This window comes from Temnothorax curvispinosus, unplaced genomic scaffold, assembly GCF_003070985.1.
Source record: "Temnothorax curvispinosus isolate PA1 unplaced genomic scaffold, ASM307098v1 QBEX01008784.1, whole genome shotgun sequence".
Lineage (NCBI taxonomy): Eukaryota > Metazoa > Arthropoda > Insecta > Hymenoptera > Formicidae > Temnothorax > Temnothorax curvispinosus.
The window spans coordinates 219073-233518 of NW_020218564.1; the positions used below are offsets into that span (position 1 = coordinate 219073).

The window sequence follows — 14446 nt, forward strand, 5'->3', positions numbered from 1 at the left end:
ATCGCAAGGGGAAATAGCATTTAATAAAATATGTTCATAATAATGAAATAACTCTAGAGAGGATCGCACGTGTAATATAGAATTAAAATTCGTTATATGAATCTCTCGTTTATCTTTTATCTTGCAATTTTCATCACGTGGAAAGGCGAACTTAATAGAATATCTTATCAAGTATTAATAATCAAGTAGAAATATGATATACTTTCTAACGACAGACGCGCGATTTATCGATTGCAAGGCTGCAGTTTTCGCTAGGTCGTTTGCGATTAAAGATATCCAAACGGATTAATTATTACACGCTGTCGCGTTTCTCTTTCACGTCGATTGTCTGGCTCTTCCATAGTAACGATCGCAGTATAGCGCATGATAGGGTTAATTAATATTACAAAGGCGCGTTTGGAATGCGATCATTTTGAATGTTGCGTGACTAGGCTCTCTTATAGTCGATGCTTCAGAGATACGACACGGTATTACGTTACATCAAAATGCTACTCGACGTGAGTTTTGATTTCATGCTACTCAAGAAATTCCTTGAGAATCATACATTATTAACACCTCTTAATAGTTAACGTCTATTTAGGCAAATTGATTTTTAATATTGTCACGATATCCTCTACGTATTGTGTCATATTCAATTTTACGCAAACATGATCGCCGACACTGTATAATATATCTCTAATTTTATGTTGAATAATTTTATAACAGTACTATTTCTCATTTTCTCGATCAGTAACAAGAGTGCCAGGTGCGGCTGAATAGTCCCCGCCGAATAATTTGGATAAAAAGTTTATGACTACCGAGAGAAACGTTGCTCAGGAACATGATTTCAAGAGACACGAGCAGCATTTTAATCGTGATTAATACTATTTCCCGTGCTTCATCCGCAACTAACGGAGAAGCATTGTTCGCTGTCATGTAAGCGAGATTGATCACTAGTATTTTTTTACCTACATAACGCGAAACTGCATGCACAGGTGACCATAAATTGGCATTTTATCAAAAAAGATATCTGAACTTTTAAGTTTTAAGATATTATCTTATTGTACTACTAGTTTTCATTTTTTATGCCTTTGTAATGAAAACAAATAAAAATAATTTCTATTATATAACTCCTATCGTTATACTTCTTTCTTTTAGTTTTATAATTTACATTCGCGAATTAATTTAGCGAAAAAAATGTTAAAAAACAAGATAATATAGTAAAGTTTAACAAGGCTTGTTCCAAAAAAATCTGAATGCAGCAATCCGCTTTATTTCGTTGAGTGTATCGTGTCTTTCTCATTATCATTCGCGCATATATATTTCGACACGTATAATACCGGATATACAGACAGCCACTTTCAAATATGCGTGGATATAACTAGAAGAGCACTTTGCGAGAATAAATTACGTTCTCGTTATTACAAATGTAATCGGAGTTTCACGTTATCATTAATGCGATACACTTATAGTGTATCGTTCCTCCGTTTAGTTTTTCCGAGCACGCAACTGCAATTCTATCTCCAACTGAAATAACAATATCTTTCCTTCGATTTTTACCGGGGTTTCTCGCCTATAAAGGGATTGCGAGGAAAATCCACGGTAGTGAAACCCTCGCGATAACCCCGTGAACATTGCGAGAATCGTCTTTGAATGACTCGATTTTAAAGAGAATTTCCAGACCAAAAACGAGCGATGAAGAAATACAAAAGTAGTAACATAAACGGGGACCACCTAGGCGTAAGACATCTTTTTATGTGGTCCATCGTGGCAAGTTTATCGGCTGTAGATTAGAAATAGAATTCGCCGACTTCGCATCAACGACAGGGCTATTGTGGCCCTTTGCCAAGGATGTCACTTAGATGCAAGAGCTGCTTCATAGACGGCACTCTTTCGACATACTGACCGCTCGAGTCCTTGTCTCTTTGAATCGCTAACTTAATCAGGAACGACTTATGCATTATATATATCTTTCATCGCATTAAATTTTTAGTAATGGATTCTTTAGATAACTTAAAGTTGATTGTTCTTTTATGTAATTAGCGATTAAAGAAGATTCTAACAAATTAAGAGCAATTTAGAGCAACTATAACAAATATAATAAAATAATTTTATTTATTTTTTACTTAAATTCAAGCTCTAATTCAAGTTCAAATTTAAAAAATTTGAATTAACTAGAAAGATATTGTTAGTTCTGATAAAGTACAATTAAAACTATGAAAATAAGTATTTCTAAAGCTACAATCGTAAAGTTTAAAAAATCGAACAAAAGGTCGATGGATGCTTTCAATTGTTTGCCATTCATTTTTCTTACACGACATTACTCATCGTTGTGTCAAATTGTTTTGTTCAACGAGGGACATCGACGAAGAATGCAGTTCGCATACGGTGCCAAGAACGCATTTTGCGTTATATGCTCGTGGTACAGAAGAAAATAGAAGTTCTGCGAAAGAACGACAACTTTAAGATCCGCGAGATGTAACTCAGGCATTGGAATATTTTGGGCGTTTACGTCATTAGGCAAGAAATATAAAATTATCGTGAAGCCTAACGAAGGGAATAGGTATCAATGCTGTGTATGTTTATGCTTGCGTTTCTGCCCAGTAAAATTGTAACGATTTCGTTGTAAACAACGGTGGTGCGTCAATCACCGTATTTTAACGCCGAAAATTGGCGCCTTTATCGTCAATATTTCACAGGCATGTGCATGAAATCGATTCAAGATTTGTATCGAATGTGTGATTTCGTTTTACGTGGAAACCGGTTTATTTTTATCCCGCGGAGAATCGCGAATACCATCGAGATATAACGATAACTCGATATTAAACCGCCGACTTTCGTCGAAAGAAAATAAGCCGGCAGGCGTTTTCGGCGTTTTTGGCGTTTCTGATAAAAACGCAGATGCGTCTCGCGTCTCGCGTGAAACGATAATTTTTATTAGCGATTGCCGAAGTGCAATCCAAGGTCTGGGCTCGTACAAAGTGAGTCGAAGGAAATCATGGTATAAAATAATAAACCTGACCGTGCAATCTTGAATATTACATGCGAATTCGCAATTGCGAGCGAATCGAGAAGAGTGCAATAATTAGAATTCGTCAAAGATGATTCGATGACATTAAAGCTGCTCGTGAAGACGAATCGCAGCGTTTCTGGTAAGTGCAGCAGCGTACGCAAACTGATTTACGAGATAAATCGGAAATCTATGCACGTATTTCTGAGATGTACGAATGAAATATGGATGACGTTTCCAAAATTCCTTTGTAAACCAAAATTTCATATATTCGACATTCCTTTCACATAAGTACGTATAAAGTTTTATCGGCATCAGCGACGAATAATAATTTTTTCAATTTTGATGAAATACTTGATATATAACGATATGTCTCAAATGACGATCTTTCAAGATAAATAATAATATGCATTAAAGAATAAACATCGCAATTTTTAACTTTTACAAAGGAAATTGCGTGAAATGTAATTATTGCTACGCTGCTGGACGCTGCAGGCGCATTCGTCCTGCACTAACGCAATCTTCAAAGCTGTTGGAACCTGCTGGCAAAGGGAAACATACCGAAATTAATGATCTCTTCCAAGCCTTTCGTACGATCGAGTAAAATAAACTACTGATCCATCTGGTGGCAGCGAGACGGTGCATGCATAAGAGAAATAAAAATTATCAGCACAGGTCCAACGATCTATTTGCTGCGCCGTCTGCAAGACATATTTTTGGTTGACTCTTTGCGCGTGACACTTGAGGACACGACAAAAATTTTGGGACAAAATCTCGAGCATATCAAGTGCCAAATTAAACATCAGTTAATTATGCCATAAGACGATGATAATAGTACGGATCACAGAGCATATTTTGCAATGCAAAGCAAATATTTCGGATACTATCTTAGTGAAACATCTTTTTAACACTTAACAAATCTGAAAGTTCTCACTTTCCTTCAAGTTTATTTTTAATGCAGAAATATCCTTCGCTACGCTCCGAATTTTTCTCAAACTCAGAGTAAACGATTTGACGTGCGGACGTGTATTTGAAGACTAGGAAATTGACGTGTTTGACTGAACTTTATTCTTTAATACGCGCGTGCCGTCCGTGAGTCCACGTGAACTTATTTTGCTAGAGTAGAAAAGGTCTCACTTGCGAAAATATATTCGGACCATTCCGACGGCGATTTATCTGTTGTTCAAAGTCTGTCGTCGAGAAGCGACGAACGTATGATTGTCACGTGGACGAAATAATCCCACAAGTACTTTAACCAAGATTAAAAATAGGTCCACATGATGACATAATATTTTTGCAATTTACAGCCCGTAAGATGATAACTTTTATTTTTCTCGCTGGAAGATACTTTCGATAAAAATGCGACGTTTGGCGCCGCGACGTCAACTTGCTGTCCACGTATGTTTGACGATCATTGGCTGTTTGATCATTTAACTATTTTTTGCCAACCTTGATTCCGAAATCGTGAATCGATGTACTTTTTGATTTAGTACATTATGATTATTAATGCCGATATTTATTAATGTCAAGTTAGATCGTTAGATTGAGAACAAATTAAATATGAACAAATTAACGAATAAACAAATTTTTTTAACATAGAGAACTAAATGAAGAATGATGTGGAATTTCTTAGCAAACAATTGCTAGTGGACTCTTGTTAGAATATATCCTATCAGTTTTTAACTCACAAATATAGCCGTCGCAATATAACTCACGGAAAGGTTTGTCGTCGCGAACCACCGCTATCTGCAGAAAAAAGAATCTGGCGGATGCTTGAGGACCGTGGAGAATTTTAAATATCCATCCTGGCGGATGTCCAAAATTTTGTGAACAAATTTACACCGCGGGTGTGAACGCGTGCGCATGCATCGTGTACGTAGGTCGCGTCACGCGAGCGACGGACGTGAACGAGATCGTGTGAATTCACCGACGATTCATTGTGACTTCCGCCAACTCGCCGAAGTCATTGTCACTAGTAGAAATCTATCTCTCCGTATGTTTAGTGACGTAGCTGTTGTCTTCTTGCACGTGGTGATTTTTAAGATACATAATGCAAAAGTGGGTCAGTCGTCAGACTGTCGAGGTCTCGCGATTTCTAATCGACCCTGATCCACTCATTCTGATGAATCAGCCCGCTGTCTTTTGCGACACGTGGTTACAATAATCTGTTTGTAGTCGTCGAAGATAAAAAATAGACAAATCCCCATTGTAACAGCAAGTAGTAACGAAAAACAAGTAGTACAGAAAAATGAGCGATTACATATGCATTACGTAAGAAATGCTCTAAATATAAATTGCCGAAAATATTAACGCTATATACAGTATACATAATTTTAGGCATGCTAGTTTTATATACTTTTTTATCATTTCGATGTCAGCAATCATTTATGTGTTACACGACAAATTGCGAGAGATTTGTCACAATTTTCATATTACGCGAAGAAGTGGATAAATGTCCTCGAAGTTTCCGATCATGTCAAATAAATATCAAAACTAATAGAAATTTTCGAGTTGTACGTTGTGCAGCGTAATCATCTGATGTGTAAAAGTGTCGTGAGAGGCGAAAGTGAAGAGTTTAAAGGGATTTAAAACGATGAAGCGTAAATGACTGATTGATCTGTCGTAACGATAATTTTTCAAGCATTCACACTCGTGTAAATATCAGAGGACTTTCAAGTGTCTAAATAAAGAATCTCACTTAAAGTCAATTATTCTGTCCTTTGAGCAACCAACTGTAAAATCTCATTTTCGTTTACGTTTATAACATTATAATCTAAGGAAAGATAAGTTATCATCAATTCAAATTCGTTAAAGTACTTAACAAATTAAAGTTAATTCTTGATAAACTTTCGCTAATATATATATCTATATGTCTTAATGTATTCGCACAACGCACAGCATTGAAATAAATCACGTACCGCTCGAATTGACCATGAACACGTGAACGCAATTCTCGTGAGTGACAGCGTGTCTATTGCCTCTGTCGACGAATCAGAATGACAGATTGCCATTTATTGTTCCGCGAGATTAAGTGGCTTCGTGATAAAGAATAGCGGTGAAGCTCACTATCGGCAAAACGGAAAGAGGACTCTAAGCGCCGCAGTCACAATTGTCGACTTTTAATAGCTTCGTACACGAAAAGAGAAACTCGTGCCAGGTTCCCGGTATCACACGTTATCGGTTTCGTTTTCTATTCTCTTCCGTTTGTCCTGCATGCGTTCCGGGATATTTGCCGGAACGAACCTAGCGTGTCCTTGACACGCATAGCATTCGAACGCGATCGGTATCAACCGAGCGATAGACACGACATTCTATGATACCGTAATTTAATTGCTATTTGCAAGTAATATTTTATCGATTTTATAATTTAGATGGTTCCTGAGGAAATCGCAATTTAATATCATTTAATATCGCGAACGTGAAGTACGGCATCGATAAACATTATATCTTGTATTTTGTTAATAATAAATGTTAACGATATTATATATTTTAAAAACGCTTAATAATCATCTATCTTGTTTTTCTCGATTTTAATCGTTCCTTGTATATGAAAGATAGCGCATAGTTAGCAGTAATAAAACAGGTTAGACTTTTATATCAATGTCGAGATATTTACAGTGAAGTGTGATGCCTTTTTTAACATATAAAGGTTACAGAGATACAGTTCCATCTTCAACTTTCACAAAATACAGGAGTTCGTAGAAAATCTTATTATTGTAAGAAAAAGGTGTCAAATTACATTTCGGTACGGAATGTAAGATGAAAGGCAGCACAGATCCAAGTTGGATCCGTTTTGAAGATCAACCGATTAGATTGCGAGGGAAAAAGAATCTGTCAACGACTGGCAAAAGTTCACGTTGATTTTCCTATGTATCCTTCATATTGTTCAATTTTTTGCGATGTAGCATTACGATATGACCCATCACGGCGGGAGATGGATCGGTTCGGCGACGTCGTATTCGATTACCGTTCAAGAGGACAGGTGAAGAATATCGAGTACACGTGGAGCGATCTGTCGTAAGGGTCGTTAGGTCGTGGCGGTGGTACGCGGCGAGAGAGGTAGAAAAGAAAAAGAAAAGGGTAAACGCGCCGGAGACGGACATTCGTTGCTGTAGAGGAGACGTCAGATTAGAAGCCACGGCTTGACTGGCACACATACATATTTTTTATTACATAAATTGGCGCACGAAGGTCTTCCCCCTGGAGAGAAGTTATCGCGTTAATGCCTATTACCACGCACCCTTCCTCGCGCTTACCGCAGGTGAACTTGTCAAGCGTGATTTCGTCGCACGAACTTTTCCCATGAATGTCGGCGAATCGCATGGAAAAGGCTGAAAAATGAATGAGCTTGAAGACTCATCGGATGTTATCGGCGCGTTGACACAAAGTGCTTTCTGAAGAATATAAGAGATCGAAGAATTGTACGAGACATACGGCCACGATAAACGTCAATTTCTCAAACCATTTCCGTAATATTTTGCATGCGAAAGCATATGGAAACCGATCTTTTCTTAGCAAAAATTTGCCAGCTATATAACGTTTTGACTGAATTATTGCGATAATTAATCGTATCACGTCTAACTCTCGATTTGCAATAAGATAAAAATATAATTTGTAGTGTAGTGTGAAAAAGCTTAATATGTTGTATTAGAAAAAGATTGTGAGCATTGAGGATAAAGTTATAGTCTTGCCGCGAAGAAATCGGCCGTCGCAATCCTTGCAAAAGTTGTTGAACCGATAGAAATCCAATACGTGGAATCGTTATCCAATCACATTACGAGCCTGACTTTTCTATCGTGTGCCAGTAAACTTGACACCTCCGTTAAACGTAATCTTATTGAATTATGGTCATTCATTTAACGATTAAACTAGAGACTAATTTCATTCGCTTTAATTGCCGCGACGTTACTTATTACAGGCTTCGTTTATTAAATTAAGCACTGCACCGAGAATTTTTCTCCAATCCGTGGTGAGAGCAATTTCACGAATGGATTTGCAATTTTTGGCCGTAACAGAAAAATCTTGTCGCGGAAATACTTGCATTCTGAGGTTATCCAATTACATTACTATCCTTTTAACTATATTGTGGTCAGTGTAGTATTTGCAGTATTTAATTTTGCGGAATTTTCCCCATGTTAATAAACACGATTCATTACGATTCATTACAGGATCATTTGTGCGTTAAAAAAATAAGTAATAAGGAATTTTCTTAAAGATTGCTTGTTTAAAATACATGTTATCTAAATTTACGTATTTATATAATTTGATATATTTATTTCTCTATTTTTCTCAGAGAATGAATTATGTGGACAAAAAATAAGAAATACAGAGATAGAAGTAAAAGCAGTACACAGCCTTCGGTGTAAACTATAATCCTCTATTCAAAGAATTCTGCAGTGTTTCTGAAGGATTTAATTCCAGTTGGTCCCCGAGGAAAAAGAGAGAAAGAGAGAGAGAGAGAGAGTAAGAGGATATAATCTGCAGAATCGTATTTAAACTGCTGCTTGTACATCTCGCAGTAGTATAATCAAGACATATTGGTTAAAAAATGTAATATTAAAACAAAACGTGTAATATTTAAAAGTATTAAAACACGTAAAAACAATTTTTTTTAAGTTGCTTCCTTTGGCGTATATTTGCAATATTCCATATTAACTGGGAACGCAAATTTCTTTGCAAATTCAAAAGAATTCGATATCAACGCGCGAATGCATATATTAGCATCTCGTTGTGGCAATGAATTTCATTGTGCCATGTATCGCGTTTTCGTCAGTCATACGATAATATCGTACCATAAATATGAAATAATTTTCTTACCACCTAATTCAATCAGTTAACCTTGAACTACAATGTAGTATTCTATAAGTAGATATTATATGAGTAAATATAATTATTCACATAAATTATAAAATACTGATATCATATACCGCTAACATACTTAAAAATCTTTCTATAGCTGTAGTATAAATCAATTTTGTTTATAATTTTTACATAAATAAAAATAGCCACTCGTATTTCTTTCTTCTTGCTATCAGTAAACATGAAATATACCTTTCACTTTATGATACAAAGTATGCTCCTTTATAGCGTAGTAAGATGCACAAAATTCTTATCTAAACAAGCAATCCCGTCAAGGAGAATTCTTGTCAGTAAATCGCGACAATGCAAAAGAAATCGTCAGTGTTCCCTTCTCCTCTCTATCTCTCTTCCTTTTCGCAATCAATTCGAGCTTTCTCCGCGCCCCGTTTCTCCTCTCGCAAGGACTCGAAGCATTTCTGGAGTGATATTGCCAGTGACATGCATTGTCCCATATTGTGACATAGAGCTACCCCTTTCCTCCATTTAACCGAACCCTTCCATACCCACTCTGCACTACAGTCGGAATGGATGTTTTACATAATATTGAAAATGAACCTCGGGCTCAATGCCTGCACGTTCCGCATATCGCAGCCTCAATATTCCCTAGTACGTCGATTACGTTTTCCATGTCTCTCAGAGGAGATGAGTGAGCATATATTTTTAGTCTTGACCTTCGAAGTAAACCGATCGCGGATAACGAAACGGAGCAAACCGAGCGTGTACACGTAAATGATCGCGTCACTTGTTGACCTATACAAGAATATACCGAATTTTTTCGAATTAATATAAAATATATATTCATATATTAATTCCTAGCTTAGATATTGCAGTACGATCTTGAATACTAACGCAGCACGACAATAAAACGTCGATGTATTATGAATAATAATCAAATAAAACATATTTTCTGTTCACTCTAGTTACCTAGTAGTTCATTAATAACTTCAGCTGCTTTGTCAGGTTAACCATCACCACGTAGCGCAGTCAGTAAAATTGCTGAATTAATCGGCATGCAAACAGAAATGTCATTATCATAATTTATCTAATTAACATGATACTACGCAATGACATCGATATTGTCGCATAAAACAATTCGCGGATTACCTTGCGCCGCAGTAGAATTATAGTTTTATTCACCCGCAAATTAGTCGGTCACGTGAAACGCAATTATCGCAAATACGATTATTTACGCAGCCATTTTATCTTCAAAAACATAACGATTAATTCTTCCGTCGATTATTCTCGCCCTCGTTATTTCTATTCCTCTCGACTAACTCACCGTGCGTATCAAACTTCCTGATGATGGTTTCGATGATAGTAGTTCTGGGCGCCACGTGACCCCGTCTAACAGGCATCTCAGGAACAGGATTCCCAGGTACCTGGGCAGCCGAGACTTCCGCGTTCGACCGTGCGATGGGCGCACCGGGCCCGATCTCTTTTAATTAATAAATCGCGCAGTAAACACTAAAGCACTAGGAAAACACTCGCGTATAATGCACGAGTACGGTAGAAAAAAGCACAGCACGAGTTGAGCATAGTGATCAGCCGTATAAGATAGAGTAACGTAACGCGACTTAACTCGCGAGGAAAAGGAAAGATTCGTTGCTGCGGTCGGATCAACACGCGGATCAGCGGTACATCCGTTTACTTCCTTCCTCCGTCTGCTTCTTGGTAGATACGAAAGGGCGACGCAGGGCTAAGCGAAGAGGAGAGAGAGAGAGAGAGAGAGTCGTCGTCCAGGTGCTTCTATTCGCGCGCTACAGGAATACCGAGGGATGCAGTCGTTGTTTTTGGTCTCGCTCGTTCTCTCGCGGTATCGATATCCCGTATGGATTGTCAGAGAGCGCGGTTGCGTTTCTACGCGTTCGCACGCGAATAACTTCGATGTGTCTCCTACTCGCCGATGTTCGTTTGGACCCGGAGTTCTCGTCTATCTAGATATACGTCTAAGATCGTCGGCGCGGGGCGTCGCGACGATTCCTCCTGCCGTCGAGCCAAGGACGCGGGAAAGGTCGGTCCCACCTTGTCGAACGGCCGGCATACGTATGCCAGCACGTGCACGCGTTGTCACTTCCGATGTGCGTGTGTCTCTCTCAGGTGGCGTGAGGAAACACCTATTTATAGCGAGGATACGGATCGACCGGCGGTGGGCTACGGCTTCCAGGACGCGGCTGGCGATCGGGCAGCTCCCGCGGATTTTCCGCGGTGTCGTCGTTGATTCAGAAGAATCTACGACAATGCCTTGGTCGCTCGCCGGCAGCGTCCGTCCTCGAAGCGACTTGTCCTCTCTCTCGTCGGCAACGTCTCATATCGCTCCGATTGCCGTTCGACGCGCGCGCCGATTTATTTCGCGCGTCGCGCGTTTAATTTGCGATCGAGCACCCTAATACGGTCGGGTAACAACACCAACGCGGTGGCGTCGCGATGCGGGTCAACAGCCTCGAGGCTTCGATCCTCAGGGAGTTGACGTTTCTGACCACAGGCACTCCTATGTAATATTCGCCAACTTCGTTCGACCTCGTGGGATCGAGGTCAGGCTTCACGGCAGCCGAGGTCGCGGAATGCGGTAATCTCGGAGAGGCGCATGGCTCGGACATCTCTCCACCGATGTCGCCGTTCAATTGCTTGTGCTCGCGAACGAGGAACCTTCGTCGTGCGGGACGGCTCGATTTCGCTCGACGAGTCGACGGCCGTGCGAAGGGAAAAAGGCCCAGGATGAGAGGCGTCCAACGGTTACGACGGTAAAGGCACGTGGTGTGTTTGCAGTCGAGTTTACGTGGAATGCCGCGATCGGATCGATTCCTCGTCTGCTCGCGTCCCGACGCGAGTCGCGGCGCTCGCCAGCGCTAATCGAACGTCCGGCACTCGCTCCCTCTCCTCTTGTCTCACTCTTTCTTTTCCTTTCTTCCTCACTCACTCACTCTCTCTCTCTCTTCCTCTCCGACGTGGCTGGTCAGCTGTGCATCTCCGGTCAACCACGGGGACAGCTATTTTTGTACTTCTTCCTCATCCTCCGCGATCATGCCCGACTACCGCCGTTGTCGCGATTTCTCTCGGGACACCCTTCGGTTCATGCAGCCAGGTCGAGCCACGTAAAATCCTCTGACCGCGCTTCCCGACGAGTCACCGACGAACGAGCATGACGATCAGATCATTACCGCAAAGAACGCTCTCGAGAGATCGGTCAAGGTTTTCAGGCAACGCATAATCCGCGGAACGAAGTTGCGTTTCTCTCCGTGCACTCTACCCCTTTCGTCCGTTCCCGATTTTATCGTCACGTTATCTTATTGATACTTCGATTCACATTTCACTATCAGTCTCGTGCTTCGCGTGGTTTCGTATAGCTGTACAATCACCGCGCAATGAGATAAACGCACGCGAACGACGCACTCACCACGCCTTTCGCGGCTCGGTAGACCGAATCGCGGAGATACGATGCCCTCTCGCTGACCTCTCGGGGTCCTCGATCAGTCGGTGGTGACACTCGGTTCGCCCCCTGCACTGTCTCCGGCCGACGCACTCCAGAGGAAGGTCGCCGAACACTGTTGCTCCGTTACTCCGCCGCGTGCTCGTAGCCTCCCTCACCCCTGGGTCGCTGTGTCGTAACGCACACGAGGTGTTTTCTCGAGACGTCCCTTCGTGGGCTCCTTTCGAGTTTTCCCGATAACGGCGTCGCGCAATATCGCGGACACGATACCCTCGTCGGTTCGATCCGAGTCTCGCGTGGTTTTTGGCGAGTCGCCGTCGTGTGTTCGGTCGGAGAACTGAAAACGCGAGAGGAGGACGCGAGGCGCGAGACGGGTCGACGTCTCACTCTTTCTCTCTTTCTCTCTCGGTGACGGCGGCGGCGGCGGCGGCGGTGGCGACGGCGACGACGACGCCGGCGACGTTGGTACGTAACAGGGGGGAGAGGGAGTCCGATCGTGCACGGCGCCTGCGTATCCCCACTTGAAATCATCCACCGCGATCACCCCGATCGTCCCGCTGTGCTCCCGTTCGACGGCTTTTTCTCTCTCGCACCTTCCCCGCTGCATATCGCGCGCGACGTCCGCTGATAATATTGATAAGGCTCCGCGAAACCCGCGCGCCGGCCGCCCTCCTCGTCGGCGCCCCTCTGTCTTTCGCACCGGTGGTGACGAGCTTCGGGGTCGCCGCGTATGTAATCTACGAGGACGTAACAACGTCACGCATTGTATTCCCAGGCTCTATTTCTTGGTTTACTCCATTGTAACGCGACGACCCGTCCGCGTCCGCTCGACCCCATGCAGGTCTCCGCGACTCCCGCGAATTATAGTTTGAGAAATGTCGCCATCTCAGGAAAAAGCAGCTTGAGATTGCTGGGAATCTTATGATACTCATATGTACATGCGAAAGGGATATTGAGATTTGAGATTACTTAGCATGATGTCTCGGTAAAGAAGTTTTCATATAAAAACTTATATAAATATATATAATTATACATACATAAAATATGTTCATACATGTTTTCTTTTTCTTGTATAATTTCTGTTAGTACATACGTACATACCGGAAAAATAATAAAAATTAAAAAGTAATGAAAAGAATAAATAATTGCGTTGTATTTTTTATAAAAAGTGAAGTTTGAGGAAATGAGAAAAAATTGTCCATATTAATCATATAGAAATGTAATAATCGTATACAAAGTTTGATTATATGTATATAGAATATTGTAGAATTCAATTTCAATTCTACTTTTTGTAAAAAAAAAAACGATGCAAAAATTATTTATAAAATTATCTTTTTAATTAATCTTATTATTTTTCCGATATACGGATAGAGACTATATAAAAGAGAGAAAACATATATGAACATATTTTATATAAATTTATTCATATATTTTTATATAAAAAATTTTATATAAACGGGCATATATATAACGATTAATTGTTCCTTCTATTCGCCTTTCACATGATCACTTACCTTGGCATATTATATACTCGAGATAAAATAAAATATGTGACTTGTGCCTTGTGCGCGATATGATAGAAAAGTTTACATTCTTATTATACGAATGTAAATAAAGAAGTTTTAAAAGCTTTATAAAGTTGTAAACAGACGCAAATACGATTCGTATATTTAAATACATAATTCAAAACATTTTTCTTTGATACTAATCTACGCTATTGTCAAATCAGAAGGCATATCTGCCGGTGTGAGAACATTTTTGATGTCGTGCATCTCGGCGATCCCGGCGCCGGCGATCCCCGGGATGCACAACTTCGCAGTCATCGCGGTCTCTGTCGGAGAACTTTAGAGCTATTGTGAAATCGTCGGTACGACAAAGAGAAGCGCGGATACCTACAGGAATTGGCTATCACGGCCAAGATACCGAGAATTCACGACTTTATCAGCGTATATCGAGACGAGAGATCCCCTTCACTGGAGTAAAATTTTCTCCTTTTTAATGACGTTTCCTCGCCATTCAACGTACGCCATTATCACGTACCGCACGAAAAAAACGTACGTAATGTACGTAAAAACTATCGCGTAATGCGTATAATTTCGATATACAGAAACATTTTAGAAACGGTAAGATTGCGTCGAACTCGCGTGAAGGAAGCGCTAGGTTTCAATTTC

The 14446-nt window shown here is 40.6% G+C and overlaps 1 protein-coding gene across 15 annotated transcripts in view; it reads right to left on the reverse strand.

The window, feature by feature from the left end:
- The window catches only part of LOC112458245 (potassium voltage-gated channel subfamily H member 6), a 98179-nt gene that overhangs the window by 83413 nt on the left and 320 nt on the right, over window positions 1-14446 (reverse strand). For 7 of the 15 annotated variants that reach the window (XM_025021771.1, XM_025021766.1, XM_025021775.1 and 4 more), the window contains exon 1: window positions 10128-12665. The exons of 1 other annotated variant lie outside the window; for it this stretch is intronic. In XM_025021771.1, coding sequence (XP_024877539.1) covers window positions 10128-10203 — 76 coding nt within the window. In that variant the 5' untranslated portion in view covers window positions 10204-12665. Of the gene's footprint in view, window positions 1-10127; window positions 12668-14446 lie in introns of those variants that run through there. 7 more of the 15 variants (XM_025021760.1, XM_025021767.1, XM_025021764.1 and 4 more) reach the window with 4 other exon arrangements.